Consider the following 16294-nt stretch of genomic DNA (forward strand, 5'->3'; position numbering starts at 1 on the left):
TCAGGTTCAAGGTCTATTTGCTGACAAAGGTTGCTATCTTTCCAGCATGACCCCAAATGAAAGCAAGAAATATGGCGCAGAGGACTTCCACGGGACCTTGGGCACACGGTCTGTTCTGCCTCAGATTCTTCCCCAGTGAAACAGTGGGGCAGAGCCCCTGCCCTGACCACAACCCAGGGTGGCTGTGAGGATGAAGTGAGCACATGGGAAGAAAGGTACCAAAGTCAGTATGGAGATGGGAGAGGGAGGACAGAGGGCCTATAATGGCTGTTTAGGTCCTGGGTGGGAGGAGGTAGGCCTGGCAACTTCCGTTTTGGGAACAAATGCCCCAGAGCCCACTGTCACTTCTCCCCCAAGAGCTCATGCTGGGGGTGGGGTGTCTCCTCTCCGTACCCCAAGAGTCCTCAGACTCCCCACCACCACCAAGCATTTGCCCACATCTTCAGGCCCTCATGGAGAAGACTTTGCTGGGCAGCTCACGTTGAAATTCCCTTTATCCCTAGAGGTTGAGCTCATGCCTGACCACACTTGCCAGGAAGCCACTGCTGGCTATACCAGCATGTATCTCTCCAAGCTCCCTTCCCCGAAACGGCCCCTCACCTGGACAACTTGCACCTGCGTCCTCACCTGCCTCCTGCTTCTCCTCTTTCCCCCTTGCCATCCATCTTCCACCAAAGCCAGTCACCTTATGTAATCCTCCCCCTCCAAACTCTCTAGGACTTCCCATCATGTTTAGATAAAAGTCCCCACCAAGGCCTCAAGGGCCTGCAAGGTGAGCTCCCAACGTTTTTCCTACCATTCCTCTCGCCCCACCAGTTACACCGGCTGCCCTATTGGGCCTCTGAGCATTCCAAACACAAAAGGCACACATGCCCCAGGGCCTTTGCACTTGCTCTTTCCTCTACTTCCTAGTTCTTTCCCAGATTTTTTGCTTTCTGGTTCCTCTGGTTCATTCAGGTCTCTGTTCAAATGTCACATCCTGAGGCAGGACTTCCTTGACCACTTTTCTGAGGCAGCCCCACCTCTGTCACCTCTGTCACTCTCCAGCTCTCAACTATGCTTTGCTTTTTAGCATCGATCAACCTGACATAACATCGATTTATCTGATTTTGTTTGCCCACCCCCTGCCCCGCCACTTGTGTGCTGCTATATCCCCAGCACACAGCACAGTAGAAATGCAAACATTTGTCAATAGAGGGATGAACAAGTGAACTCTGAGAAGATCTGAACTCCTCTTATCCCATCTAGCATTAAGTTAGGTCTTCCTCTGCCCTGCTCATTGCTCGCCTGTCCCAGGCCATCTTAGCCAGAAAGCTGAATAATCCTTCAAGTCTAGACAGCGTTCTTGGGTTGCTCTAGGCTTGCAAGACCCCATTCCCATCAGATCGTGATGCCACTCAGGCCACTGGGGAGCTCTTGGAATCAGGGGAGCCTGAGCGCTGTCTCACCCCTCAGCTGTGAGCTCCCCAGGGCAAGGACTGTGCTTTCCTCATCACTACACCCCATGCCCAGGCCAGGCTTCTGTGTCCTCCCACCCCAGCCCTGGGTGACCTGCCCATGTCCTCCTACCCCTCCCCACAGGCACCTCAGCTGGACCACATCATTTAACCTTTGCTAGCATCCTCAGAGTAGAAGCATCCTCCCACAGCCCAGATGAGGAAACTGAGGCTCCGCAGCGGAACCCACAAGGCCACAGAGCAGGCAATGATAGAGTCCGCCCCAGGCCTTGTGGCCCCAAAGTGCTTGCCTTCAGCCCCACCTCACTGGGCCGCACCTGCCCCACCAGTGCGATCAGGAGCCGGACCCAGGTTCGAAACCCAGGGCGAGCCACTCCCTAGCGAAGGGGTCCTGGGCAAGTTACGACCTCTCTGTGCCTCGGTTTCCTCCCCTACAAAAGGAGAGTGGTGACAATGGCACCCGCCGCGTGGGTTGCTGCGGAGATTAAACATACAAAGTCTTAGAACAGTTGCCCGGTAGAAATAACTACTGAGAGGATACAGACGCTCCCACACGCGCCCGTCCTTAGAGATGAGGCCCTTCTGCTGCTCAGATTACAGTCTGGGAGGATGTTAGTGCTTTTGATCGTCTCAACAACCCTAGGACACAGGAGTGTTTTTTGCCCCCATTTAACAGATATAGAAACTGAGGCTCAGAAATGTTAAGTAGGTTGCTCTGAGCTGCACAGCCTGGTGGCTCCGGGCCTGGCCGCTGGCCCACCAAGTATGTATACTCTTCACTTCCATTCCCGGCAATGGCCAGCCTGTTCACGACCCAAACTGACCCCGGGACCGGCCTCATTTCACATCCTGAGGCTGAGGGACCGTAGAGCCGCAGGGCCCCTCGAGGCCCACACCTGGCAGGCAGGTGTCCTAAAGATGCCCCCCATCCCACCCCATGGCTCGCGATCTTTCTGGAATGGCTTCCCAAGGTGGTCCGGCCCTGTCCCCTCCCCCAAGGGCAGGCCTCCAGCCCTCCTCCCTGTCCTCCGGATCTCCTCCTGCTCACAGGAGACCTTATCGACCAGAGGTCAAACCAATCTCCTCACCCCAGGCCCCCGAGGGGAGCAGCCCTGGCCCAGAAGCCGGCCTCCCATTAACGATTTTCTCCCTGGCCCACTGGACAGAGGCAGCACGGGTGACCCAGGGTCAGCAGGGGCTATCCAGTGGCCCTTCCCCGGGATGTGGGGGAACAATCCATCTTGCCCAGCTTCCACCATCTAAGCCACACTCTGTGGCCGCATCAATCCCCAAGGAGGCAGCAGAGGTGGCCTCTGACATGGAAACAGAGTCTGTCCTTTTGAAAAGGCAGGGAGACCCCTGGGCTTCCTGGGCAAGACCTCCGTGTGTGTGTGTGTGTGTGTGTGTGTGTGTGTGTGTGTGTGTGTGTGTGTGTTGGGGGGGCGGGGACAGGGGTGCTCCAGGCCTTTGCACATGCCGGGTCCTCCGCCAAAGGCACCTGGCCCCCTCTGCCTGGCTGACACCGGTCCTCAGGTACCTCCTCTGGAAGTGCCTCCTGCCCTCCAGCCTCAGGCTCGGTTACAGCCTCTGGACACCACTGTCATGGCTTACTGTCCCCAGAGTCCATTTCGTCTGGTTCATCCCTGAATCTCCAGCTCTTCCACCAGGAGGCACCCAGCACATGTTGGCTGGATAACTATGGCTATGATGGGGAAAACCAGGCAGCCAAAATCAGCCTCACCATTTATCACCTTACCACGCAGACAAGCAGAGTGCCCAACAGAGGATTGCTTTTTTGTGTTTTGGTTTTTGGGGGGTTCTTTTTGCTATTTTAGGGCAGCACCTGTGGCATATAGAGGTTCCCAGGCTGGGGGTTGAGTCAGAGCTGCAGCTGCTGGCCTACACCGCAGCAATGCAGGATCTGAGCCGTGTCTGCAACCTATACTACAGCTCATGGCAACACCAGATCCTTGACCCACTGAGCGAGGCCAGGGATCAAACCCGCAACCTCATGGTTCCTAGTCGGATTCGTTTCTGCTGTGCCACAACAGGAACTCCCGACAGAGGGTTTTTAAAGCTTATCAATTGCTAAGCTTTCCTCTGTTCCAGGCACTCTGAGACACTCTCAAGACATAATACCTGGTCAAATTCCCTTGACCACCCCTAGAGGTAGGCACCAGTTAGAATCCATGCCACAAACTGGACCTCTGAGGCACCTGCCCGGGGCCAGAGAGCTCCAGGGTCCTGCCTGCAGAGCTCATGCAAAGGCCACTCAGGAGCATGCTCTCCCTCCTTCTTTCCCACTAGCTGGGGAGCAGGTCAGTTGGCCTCGCTGCCCAAGAGGGAGCCTGTCTTCCAGGCCTTCCTAGAACAGTCAGGGCAGCTCTCCACCTGGCTAACACGTGTCCAGATGCATCATCACCAGGGGTGCAGAAAAGCTGCAAGGTGACAGAAATGCAAATGCTGCAGCTCTTGAAAGGTGAGCAGGGCCAGCAGACCGGTGTCTCCTGGGGCAGAGCAAGGTCCCTTACAAAAGTCTCTCCTCCCCCGACCCCATACTCAGGGGTTATCTTCTGGGTAGAGGGAGCTTTTCCCACAGCAGGGTGGCCTATAGTGGGGTCCCCCTGCAGTCTGACTGAAACCCCAGTTCTCCCCCAGGTGGCCCCCTCCCTTCCCTGGGGGTTGGGACTCAGGTAGAAACATTCACTCCTTGATCCAGGAACTGCACCGAGGCACCAAGGGCTCAATACACCCAACTGTCCCCTCTAGGTCTGCCTCCCAGACCCTAGCAGGGATGCTGGATGTGGTTCTCCGTGAGACAGACCCTCCCACTCCCACCGTCCGCCGTCCTCCACCTGCAGTCTTGGCCTCGTCAGTGCAGCTCTCTAGCGCATGAGGTGAGGGGGCTTCCTGCTCCAAAATCTGCTGGGCTCCCCTCCACCTACAGCACAGAGACCACACGTGGTCTCTTCCCATCCAGCCCTGCCTACCTTCCAGGCCTTCTCTTTCAGTCACCTTGTGCAGAACCTACCGTGGGGTGGAAAGAGCCTGGGTGAGCTCTCCCCACCCAGGGCTGGCTTCAAGACATCAACCCAGGTCCCCCCTCCCAATGGGGCCTCCAATAGCCACCATTGTTCCCTTTAATAAAGGTTTCAGCCTCGCTGACCCACTCACGGCTCTGAAGGCATGTTTGGGGGGGGGCTCGTATTTCTTCCGGGGCCCACCTCCCCACAACACCTGCCACATCACACATCATCTATATACACACGTTATATCAGCACGCCCTCATCACATCCATTCAACAAGATAACTAGGAGTTCCCTGGTGGCCTAGTGGTTAAGGACTCGGCATTGTCACTGCTGTGGTGTGGGTTTGATCCCTGGCCCAGAAACTTCCCAATGCTGTGGTGCAGCCAAAATACACATACATAAAATGTACAGAAAACAACAAGATAACTCGCGCTCATTGACCTCAGGGGTAACCTGGCTCCATGCTAAATCACCAACTTATGAGATGTCTTTTTTAAAAAAATACATTTCTTATTGGTTTTTTTTTTTTTTTTTTTTTAATATTAGGGTCACACCTGAGGCATGATGGAAGTCCCCAGGCTAGGGGTTGAATCAGAGCTATAGCTGCCAGCCTATGGCACAGCCACAGCAATGCTGGATCTGAGCCATACCTGCGACCTCCACCACAGCTCATGGCAACACTGGATCCTTAATCCACTGAGTGAGGCCAGGGATTGAACCCGCATCCTCATGGATACTAATCTGGTCATTATCACTGAGCCACAACGGGAACTCCCCAACTTATTAGATTTCTTTAACCTTCAGTTTTCTCACCAGCAGAATAAAACGGTTCACAACTGTTTATCTCAGATAAACATTCATAACAATAGTATCTTATTTTTTTTTCTTTTTCTTTTGTTTTGTTTTCTAAACAGCCACTACTTACGAGGCACGTCCTCTGTGCTGAGAGCCACTGTGGGCATTTATCTTAGGTCATCGCCAGAGCAGCCCTATGGGTTGGTGTGACTCTTATCCCCATGTTACAGATGAGGAATCTAAGGCTCAGAGAGGTTACACTGCTCGTCCAGAAGGCATAGAATGGGTTCGAAAAAGAATTGAGATTCGATTCAGCTCAGCCTAGAACCCACGCTCCCCACGCTTCCCCCTGGCCTGCTTCAGCCTCCCTTCTCTCTGTCACCCATCTCCTTTCACCCATTCAGGAGAGCCACTGCCCCCTGCCACAAGCCAGACATGGGGCAGGGACCGTGGTGGAGGATTCAACAGAAAACGACGGAAGGCCTTGAGCTCACCCCGAACCCCAGAGAGGAGGATATGGGGTTACACTGCCCCCTCCCGCCCGGGTCCCCATCCTCGAAGCCTCATACAATCTGTGCCGCTGTCTCCAGGCCGCCTGCCCAGAAAGGGAGGGTCTCCGTGGTCCCAGGAGAGGGCAGCCCACAGACTTCGGGCCACATTCCACCACCGCCTGCCTCCTCCCCCAGCAGCAGCCTCGGGGGACAGCCCTGCCCAGGCCTTTCGGGGCTTCTCCAAACTCTGGATTCGAACCTGAGACCGGCACCCTGCTCCAGGAGTGGTCCCTTAGAGAGTCAGGCCCCCTCCCCCCTGAAACGCAGCTTCCAACCTCTTCCTCGAGAGCAGGCCTGGACTCGGGCCCAGGAGTGGATACCAGCCACAGTGCTGGTGCGTGATTACTGTCGCTGAGAGCGAAACTAATGCTGGCTCCCCGCTCGAGGGCACTTGCTCGATGCCAGGGCCCGAGCTAAGCACTTTCCAGGCGCTGTCTCCTCACGCCTCGCAGGTCAGGACGGCTACTGTCCCCATGATGAAGGGGGACACAGAGAGGCCAAGGGATTTGCCCGAGGGGTACAGAAACTCATGGAGCCAAGAAGTGGACCCATCTCTGGCTCTCAGCTTCCTGTCGCTGACACTCCTGGACAGAAACGGGAGGAGGAAGGCTGGGCCCAGCCCCGAATCCGAGCCTGGCTCCCGCAGACAGATGCCCCCACCCACCTCTCAGCCCCAGACCGCTCCTCTCTCTTTGCCACGCTCCCCACTCCCCACCCAGCCAGGACAGAGTGAGGCTCCAAAGGGCCCTGCCCCCCCCCCCCCGCCTGTCCATTAAGCTCCGGGGGCTATCGACGTATTGACTGGCAGGGCTGAGCCATCCGCACGGGAGGGGCACTGCCCACCCAAGGCGCTGACCGGGAGCGCCTTCTCCCCATACATCAGCCTTCTCTGTACAGATTGTCAATATGGGTGCTGTGGCCAGGCAACCCTGGAGCCAGTCTGAAGGAGGGGGAAGGACCCCTGAAGACCCACGCTCCCTTCTTTCCTCCCTTCCTCCTTCTTTCCAGTCCCTCTGACTTGAAGCCCATGTGAGGCGTGGTCCATGCCTGCTAAAGAGGTAATAGACAAGCCCTTTATTCCAGCGTTCAATGCCCACCGTGGCCTCTTGCATCACCTCCATTCCTGAACTTGTGTCAGCCACCCCAACGGGCTTGGAGTCCCTGAGCCCCTTGGGCTGCTCCATGTAGAAATGGTCCATGTGCCTGCAAGGGCTTTTACACACACACACACACACACACACACATACACACACACACACACACACAGGCTCACAGTCGTTACCCAGCTTGCTGCTCCTATTTCGAGATCCAAATGGGGTACCTTCCCTGGCCAGATCCTCATCCTTGCCCTGAGTCTGGCTTCAGGACCCTTTATCACACTACCCGCTGCATCTTTGAGCCTCTGTCCCCCTGCACAGATCCTTCGGATTTCTCTCGAGTCCCTGGGGGCTGGGACAGGTCCTGCGTGCCCTGTGCCTCATACTGGGGGTGGGGCTGGGGGCTCAATCCAGGTGCCCAGCCCCCAGAGAAGCTGCTCCTCACCCCTCCACTCACTGGCCCAATATTCATGCTGCAGGCCAGGTCTGTGCCAGGTGCCACAGGGCCCTCAGGATGGGCCAGACCTCCCTTGACTTCCAGGAACCAGGAGCTGGCAGACAAGCAGGCCTCTAGGCACAGCAGAGTCAAAGGCGTCACTGCAGCTCCCATTTACCAAGCACTTACAATTATCCGGGCGCAGGGCCAAGCGCTTCCACCAGTGACCAGAACTCACCTCTCCAGCAATCCCAAGAGGGTAATTTCATCCTGATGCCCACCTTAAAGATGAGCCTCAGAGAAGCAAAGAGAATTCACTCGGTCATGCAGCGACCAAGTGGCCGAGGTGGGGTACGACCCAGGTGGGTTGGGTCTAGAGCCTGAGCTCCTATACATCCCTGGGAGCCCCAGCAGAGAACACACTGTGTCACAGGGCACTGATTAACATGCTAAGGGGTTCCATGATGGGGATGGGGAGAGTGGTAAATAAAGCTGCCCAAAGCACCGGCCAGCTCTTCACAGGGAACACTGGGGAAAACGCTGAAGCCTAAGATGTGTTTTCATCCCATCCAAAACCCAGTCCAGGGCCAGCCAGGCAGGAGGCACCCCACAAATGTTTGCTGACTGCTCATGAGGAGCAGCACCATGATTGAGTACCTACTGCATACCAGGTCCAAGACATGGCTTCAATTACACCTCCCAACAGGCCCAAGGAGTGGTATTACTATTCCTATTTCTCAACTGATGAGGAGGTAGAGGCTCAGAGAGGTTACGGATCTTTCCCAAAGCCACACAGCCTGTGAGTGGTGCAGTGAGGATTAAATCCAGACCAAAACCCAAGGCCTATGCTCAGGCTAGAGGGGGCCTGATGCCATTAATGCAAGGAGTGTGTCCTTCCTAGCTTTCTTCAGCACCCTGTAGCATCTTACACACACACACACACACACACACAGCATATCATTGATTGAGCAATTACTCAATTATTTACAGAGGGTTGGCCACAGGGAGGTCTACTCTGTGTGCACGATCCTATTTAGTCTTCACCATAACCCCTAAGAAGTAGGTACCTCTCATTACCCTATTGTACAGGTGGGGAAAACTGAGGTGCATAGGGTAGAAGTTTAAGAAATTTGCTGGGGAGTTCCCGTCGAGGCTCAGCAGTAATGAACCCAACTAGTATCCGTGAGGTTGCAGGTTCGATCCCTGGCCTCACTCAGTGGGTTAAGGATCCGGCATTGCTATGAGTTGTGGTGTAGGTCACAGACATGGCTCAGATCTGGCGTTGCTGTGGCTGTGGTGTAGGCCAGCAGCTATAGCTCTGATTTGACCCCTAGCCTGAGAACTTCCATATGCCATGGGTACGGCCTGGAAATGACAAAAAAAAAAAAAAAAAAAGAAAAGAAAAGAAGGAAGGAATTTGTTGAACAGCTGCACAGCAGCAAAGACAAAATTCAAACCAAGGCCTCTCCTATGCCAAAGTCCCCACATTCAAGCACCACAGAGGCCACCTCGTTCACCTCAAAGATACCCAGGTGGATAAATCAAAGCACAGAGAGGGTGGTCATACAATGAGCCAGTGACAGCCAGGACTCCAACCCAGGCATCCCGAGAGTCTGCTCTGTGGCCCGTGGGAGGCTTGTCTTTGGCCCCATCCTTGGCACAGCATCATTTTAAATGTGCCTGAGGCCCTTTTCCATTTAGATGTCAGAGCAAAGAAAACTCAAAGCTTCTCCCCGCCACAACCGGCAAGCCTGTCTAAAGCCTGAGGGACCCACTTACCCACTGATGCTTCAGAACTAATCCCCATACTCAGACCCAAGGTGCCAACAGCAGGCCTCAGCCCTTTCCGAGGCCCAGTGGCTCTCCTCCAGCCTGGGCCACGCTGGCAGGGCCCTTGGCATTGCCCTTTCCTAAGTGCTCAGCCATGGATCCTTGGGAATCGGGGGCAAACCCAACCCAGCCCCAAATCTGGGGCACACAGATGCTCATCAGACAACCCTTGCCCTTGGAAAGGAAATAATCAACACCTCTCCTCTCCTCAGTCACCAGGAGGTGGCAGTGTCATGGGCAAGGGGAGCTTATCCCGCTGACGGGGGGCAGGGCAGGCCCTCCCAGAGCAAGAGGCACAGGGACTAGGTCTTGAAATGCAGACAAGACTTCGAACGACTGGGCGCTGCGCCCTCCCCTGCTCCATGCCCTTGGGAAGTAGGGACTGTTTCGTTGGTTGTTTTCTTCCCATTTTATACATGCAGAAGTTGAGACCCAGAGAGGTCAAGTAACTTGTCTACGGTCACACAGCCAAGACAAGACAGAGTGACTATTTGAACTAGGCCAGCAGACTCTAGAGCCTTTAATGAGCCTGGGTCCCAGGTTAGGCCCCTTAGAGTGGAAACCCACTCTGTCTCTCTCTCGCTGTGTGACCAAAGGCAGATTATTTCATGCCTCTGAACCTTACTTTCTTCCTCCTGTAGAATTCCCTAATTCCAGGCCGGTTGTGAGGCACCACCCAGATGCTGTGAGAACGTGTCAGTCACACAATGAGACAGTAATACCTGGCGGTAGCTTCCAGTATAGTTGTGAGCATGACCCATCTGCACCCTAATTTCCCATGCCAACAACTTCCCTGCTGTAGGTCAAAGTCAGAATCAAAAGGAGTGTCCTCCCTGTCCCCTTCCATTTCCCTTTGGGGGCCCACTGTGCCCTCATGGCTGCCCAGGGCAGGGAAGAGGCAGCGCCATGGCCCTGACACACTGCCCAGAGCCTGCAGGACACTGGCCAGGCTGACTGCAAGACATTTTCAAAGTCCACCTCTTGGTCTCAGAACAGGTGACACTTGTGGGACGCGGGTGACACTCCCCTCCTCCCTCCCCCCATGCTGAGAAAGAAGCTGGGAGAAGAGCGCTGGATCCCCCAGGCCCCCACCCACCCAAAACACCCACCTCTGGCTCCGAAACCCTTTCAGACCAGAATATTCCAGGCAGATTAGGGCCTGCAGACACCAAGTCAGAGCCCTCAACCACAGAGACGCCCACCTGGCCTCTGAGCATCCCCTACCACACGGGCCTATCATGAGGATCCCACTGGATCTCTCACCAAGGACCCAAAGCCTGGCTCTTGAGGCTTCTCCTCAGCATTCTTTCTGAATAATTTCAGTATTTCTGAAAAAGTCTGCCTGGCGTGGGAGGAATAAAAGATCTCGATTTCAGAGTCTTGAGTCTTTACCCATGGCCTAGAACAAATCCCTTCTCCACTCTGTGCCTCAGTTTCTCCACCTGTGAATCGGGACTCTTATCCCCTCCCCCTGCAGTCTCCCTTGCAGAATGGTAGAAAAAGAGCCATCAGCCTCCAGACGCAAGAGCCATTGTGAACTTCTTATAAGCAGCACTTTTTCTCCAAATAAAAGGTCCCGTCTCCCCAGCCTTGGTTTCCTCCTCTGTCAGAAGGATGCTCCCTGCTTCTGGACACCCCGCAGTGTGGGGAGAGGGGACTGAAGAACCCCTGTTTATCTAGAACTCTCCCTCTCTAGACTGGCAGCTCCTTGAGGCCGGGAATAGACTAGTCTTATTCAAGGGCCAGCAAGAAGTAGGCCCCCAGCAAGTATCTGTTGACTGAATACCTGACTGGACAGATGGATGGATGAGTCGCTGCTTTAAGAAATTAAACAAGCCAGAGTTCCCCTTGCGGCTCAGTGGAAAAGAACCTGACTAGTATCCATGAGGACGCAGGTTCAATTCCTGGCCTCGCTCAGTGGGTTAAGGATCCGGCGTTGCCGTGAGCTGTGGTGTAGGTCGGCAGCTGTAACTCCGATTCGACCCCTAGCCTGGGAACTTCCATATGCCACACTTGCAGCCCTAAAGAAAAAAAAAAGGAAAGAAAAGAAATGAAAAGAGCCAAGAGAACCGCTTTCTGTCCTCCTCAAGTCCCAAAGGACTCTGTCTCTAGCTTCCCATCCTGGCCAGCCTGAAGGAAGGCTTTAAACCTGAAGAGCCCAGGTGTGGGGGGTCAGGCAAGGGGGGTGTGGAAGGAAACTTCCAAACTTGAACAAGGCTCGCAGGGAGGGAGGAAGCAGCGCTGTGGGAGGGATGGACAAGGGGCCGGTGGAAGCCCCCCTGCCCTGGCCTGCCTCACGCCCGGCCTGTCTGGGGAAGGCCAGGACCTAGCCGAGCCTGGCGGCAGGAACAATGTCAGGCAGGTGCCGGGTGAGCTGTGTGAAAGGCCCAGCCCGGTGTCATTGTCAGCGCTCAGCCAAGTGCAGAAAAGCAATTTACTGGTCACGCCGGTTGCTCCCCTTGGAAATTTTTAAAATTCTTCCGATTTGAGATATCCACGGTGTCCCAAGTCGTGTGGAGAAGGGATTTTATTAAATTCCCAGCTTCCCACTCCCAGGGGGTTGCGGATGCAAAAGGGCGGGGCTCGCCACATGGGGGTGGGAGGGCTGTGTCTGGCATTGACTGTGCTCAGGGAAATGTGGCTGGGGCCAGGGGGCCCGTTCAGGGCTTGGTGGCTGGGGATGGATGGGAAGAGGGGAGGAGCCCAGAAACTTTGTTGCGAGGACTGGACCAGTTTCCCAAAACATGGAGGTGGGGGAAGGAAGGGCACAGGTGTACAGAGTTCCCAGCACAGCAAGGCGCCCTCCCAGGGGGCTGAGAATTCGAGAAACCTCTTCCACACCTATCATGGACCATTTCCGCCTCAGGGCCACCCCTGTCACAAATGAGGAAGCTAGGTCTACTGATAGGAAAAGATGAGGCTGGGGTTCAGGCCCAGCCCTCAGGATGCCAAAGCCCTGAGCTCCCCCCATGGGGCAGAGAGCACCCCCCCCCCGGGCCCTGATCACCACAGGCGCTCTCACTGCCACCCTCCAAACGCACCCTTAAAGGAAGTAGCTGCTCTCCCAGTATCGGTCCAACACCACAGTGGAAAGCAGACCCCGGGGTGGGACCTCCTGCAACTAGCACACACACGGGGGTCCCACCCCCTCATCCTCGCCTCCAATGACCACTCCACCTTGTCCCTAGAGTATGAAGGGGGACTTGATGGTGCCAATGTTGCCTATAACCCTTAGGGTAGCGCTGCTTTATCTTTCAGCAATCACAGGTGCTTTCAAAACTCTATGGGGAGCCTAGAAACCCTTTCCCCGCCGCAGTACATTTGGGCACCATTTTGCCCTCAAGTGTCTCAGGAACCACCCCTCCCCCCAGCATCCCATCCTTAGATATTTGAAGGGTGCAAAGACCTTGAGTTAAAAACATTGGTCAGTCCGAAGGCAGTTTGGAAGGGGAAAGGCTGCAAAGGAAGAGGGGGGTAGGAGAAGGGGAGAGGAGCCTTCCTTCACCTGCTGGAAGACCTAAGCCAGATGGACCCCCTCACCCAGACGGAGACCACCCAGCTCTCTCCCCGAGAGGCTGGCTCTAGCTCTGGCCAGAACGGGGAGGTGGGATGCAAAGTCCTCCCTCGCATTCCCCCAGAGAACACAAAGACCACACAGCAGCCCTCCAGGGCCCCACTTCAAGGACCAAGAGGCAGCAGGCAACAAGGTCCAAAGCCAAGGCTCTACTTCATGCCCATTTCATCGTCCCCACCCTGAGGCTCAGCACACAGAAAAAGAGCTCTCACCCTGGTGGGACAAACACAGTGCCCCGGAGTGACCCTGGGGTCTGCTCTCTGCTTGGGGACTCAGCTGCAAACCATGCCTGGCACTGGCCTCTCTGACACCAGCCATTCCCCACCCCGCCCCCGCCACATACAGGGTCACATCTGCTTTGGCAAACAGCCAGTCTTAAGTTACTGACTCCAGTGGTATTGATTCAAAGAGTCACTGGGGACCCCAGCCTGGCCAAAAGAGGGAAAGAACTCATCCGTCTGTCCAGCCCCCAGCCCCGACTAGCTCAGTGCCCATCCTGTTGGGCAGCAGCGGGAGGGGAGATAAGCAGATCCGCCGCCGCCACCACCACCACCGGCTCTAAGAGACCGCAGAGTCTCAACAGCACTCAACACGCACACCTAGGAGAATCACATTTTTCCTGCTCTGTGCTCTCCCTGGGCACCTCCCAAATGCAGAAAGCTAAAGCCTAAGCATCCTCTCTAACCCTGTGAGGACACCTGCCTTCAACCCAGAGGGGGAAGGGGCAGATAATCTCTTTTGGCCCCAGTCCAGCTCCTCCTAGGGCCCCTCCCACAGAGCTCTAAGTGGATGGGGGGCTAGGGCAGCTGGCACTTCCTATTCCCTTTCCCTTTGCACCCCCCATCCCCCCCAAACTGAGGCAGCCTGGTCTGGTTCTAATCGGGGCTGAAGTCGCTCCCTCAGCCCCTCTTCTCTTCCCCCCACCCCAACGCGTTTCCTTCATTTCCAGGGCTTTGGAAGCCCAAGTGTTCCAACTGTCTTCGTGCCAAGACCTTCCCGAGTCTGAAAGCTGCTGAAGTAACAGATCAGATTTTAGCAAGTGCTTTCCAGGCCGAGCGCCAAGCCCTCTTCTGATTCAGGAGAGCGAGCAAGCGGGGAGTGAGGCGAGGAACCAGCTGAGGGCTGCCCCACCTTGGGCAAGGGTGTGCGGAGCGCGGCCGTTCCGGAGCCGCCTCGCAGGCAGTGGTCCCTCGGCCCAGGCACCCTGCTCTGCTCCTCTCACCCGAGCCTCTCCTCTTTCTGTCTCTTTCCCTTTCTCTCTGTCTCTGTCTCTCTCTCTGTCTCTCTGTCTCTCTCTCTCTCTCCCTCTGCCTCTCAATGCTGCAAACGCCTTTGAAACCACAGAGTAATTTACAACTGAAGCTTTCTCCCTGGACTTCAAATCCACTCGTCTGAAAGGAGCCTTTTTGTTTAGAAGAGCGAGCGGAGATGTTAAGGGACGGTTGGCAGAGAAAATCCCTACGTCCTAACTCCTCACCCGCTGCGAGCCGGGGGGCCTAGAACCGGGCACATTGCAGCGTCTGAGCCCGCCGGCTCCGGGGATCTCCTCCCAGCCGTAGCCCCGCCAGCCCGCGCCAGCCTGAGTCCCACAGCAGAGCCCCTTGCCCTTGGCCGGTCCCCCCTCCTGCGCTGGGCGCGTGCGGAGCCGCCCTTCCGCGCCCTGGGAACAGGTGCACTGGGCTCGGCGCCCAGGAGGGGTGGGGCGCAGGGAGGGGGCGCGGCCCGGAGGAGGGGGGTCGACACGTACCGCGAGGCAGTTGCGGGGGTGGGGGAGAGGTCAGAGTCAGGAGCCCACGTACCTGTACCTGGAAGCACAACAGCAGGAAGTGTAAACACCTGCGGAGAGAGATGGAGAGGCCGTCAGTGAGACTGGAAGGAGGGGGACCTAGGTACAGACAGATATGCAGTCGGAAAGTCGGAGAAACGGCTGGGCAGGCAGACAGAACCACAGGCACACCGACAGACTGCCAGGCAGGGTGGGCAGCCCCGCGAGCGGGCGCTTACAGGCAAGTGCAGGCGGAGGGCGCTGAATACATCGCTGGGAGGGAGGGAGGCGGCGGCTCCTAGCCCAGCCTGCACATGTCCGCTTCGCGCGGCCGGGACCGGGCGCCTCCGCCGCCTCCGCCGCCGCCGCCGCCGCTGCTGCTGCTCCCTCCTCGCCGGCTGCTGCTGCTGCAGACTCTGCTGCTCCGGGGCGCTCCGCGGCGCGCCCTGCGGCATCAGCGCCCCGCGCGGCTCCTCCCGAGCGCTGCGCCCTCCGGGCTGGCGCGGGGGCTGCGGGGCGGCCGCCGCTGTGCAGGAGGCACCGGCCGGTGCGAAGAAGCTTGCTCACTGCCGGCTGGCCGTCCGTCCGGGCGTCCGCGGGAGGCTGGCTGACAGGCTCACTCCGGGGGCAGCATGCACGGCGGGGCTGGAAGCTGGGGCGTGCTCTCCGGATGGGGCGCGGGACTGCGCGGGGCCAGGGGTCAGCGTTCTGGGGCCGGGGCGCGCGGCTGCAGCACGAACGCGTCACGGCCGCTCCGTCTGGGCGCCCGCCGGCTCATGTCTCCTCCTCCGAGTCTCTCCGGCCGTGCGCATCGCCGCCTCCCACCACTGGCGGCGGCCGGGGCGTTTTCTACGCGCGGGCGGCGAGGGGGCGGGGGGCCGGGGGCGGGCCCGGGCCCGAGCCGGCACAATGAGGATGCGGGGCCCGGGGGCTCCCCCCTCGGGGCGCGGCCGGACGGGCGCTCAGCTCGCCTGGGTGCGCCGCGCCCACATCAAAGGCGGCTCTGCCTGCTTGCCTGCCTGCCGCGGCCTCTCCTCTGCCGCCTCCTCCTTCTCCTGGCGGCCCTGGGTTGGAGGGAGGCGCTCAGACTCTCGGCGACGGGACCAGCAGCTCCGAAGGGGCAGAGCCCGCGAGGCTGGAGCTGGTGAGCGCTGGAAGCCGTCGGAATTCTGTGTCTGGGCGCAATGACCCGCGCCACGGAGCAACGCTGCCGGAATTGGACAGGCAGCGGTCCCCAAGAACGCAGTTAGGTGCGGAACGTCTTCATGCGCCCACATTCGCTAGTCGCACTCACTCACACCAACCAGCGCTTGAGTGGGGAGCCGGGAGGGGGCGGGTCAGGCCCAGCCCTCGGGGCGGCTCCGTTTAAGGGGGGGTCTCTTTTACCCGCCCTTTGAGTCCACGCAGGATCGTGGTGTGTCCCAGACACCCTCTCGGGCGGCTGGCCAACCCAAGTGAGCCCTCTTCCAGTCTCTGTCCCTGCCGTTGAGGGGGAGAGGGTCTCCAGGGCGTCTGTTACGCATCTCCCCCCCCCCCCCACCTTGAGCTCCCGGGTCGGATCCCAGCTGGGCTCTCCAGTAGGCGAGACAGCTTTGGAAACGCACGGCTGCCACCTAGCGGTCCTGAAGTTTCGCTGCAGCCCAGCCCAGTCGGGCTGTGCAGGCCCGGGAGGAGCCAGCAGGACTCTGGTCAGCGACCACTGCAGGCCCTCTTCTGGCCTCCAGACTGAGATTCGTTACTCCTTGTATACTGATCGTTTT

At 57.5% G+C, this 16294-nt stretch overlaps 1 protein-coding gene across 2 annotated transcripts in view; it reads right to left on the bottom strand.

The window, feature by feature from the left end:
• The window catches only part of FGF18 (fibroblast growth factor 18), a 35478-nt gene extending 19654 nt beyond the window's left edge, over positions 1-15824 (bottom strand). Inside the window, exons 1-2 of one of the 2 annotated variants that reach the window (XM_003134056.6) lie at positions 14774-15824; positions 14569-14605 (exon numbers count right to left, since the gene is read on the bottom strand). In XM_003134056.6, coding sequence (XP_003134104.1) covers positions 14569-14605; positions 14774-14805 — 69 coding nt within the window. In that variant the 5' untranslated portion in view covers positions 14806-15824. The remainder of the gene's footprint in view (positions 1-14568; positions 14606-14773) is intronic. The other variant, XM_013990660.3, reaches the window with a different exon arrangement.
• Between the last annotated feature and the right edge of the window lie 470 nt (positions 15825-16294).

Source organism: Sus scrofa, chromosome 16 (genome assembly GCF_054392235.1).
Source record: "Sus scrofa isolate SSC_HxYL_T2T_F1_AM1 chromosome 16, Sscrofa_HxYL_maternal_Yorkshire_Landrace_v2.0, whole genome shotgun sequence".
Taxonomy (NCBI): domain Eukaryota; kingdom Metazoa; phylum Chordata; class Mammalia; order Artiodactyla; family Suidae; genus Sus; species Sus scrofa.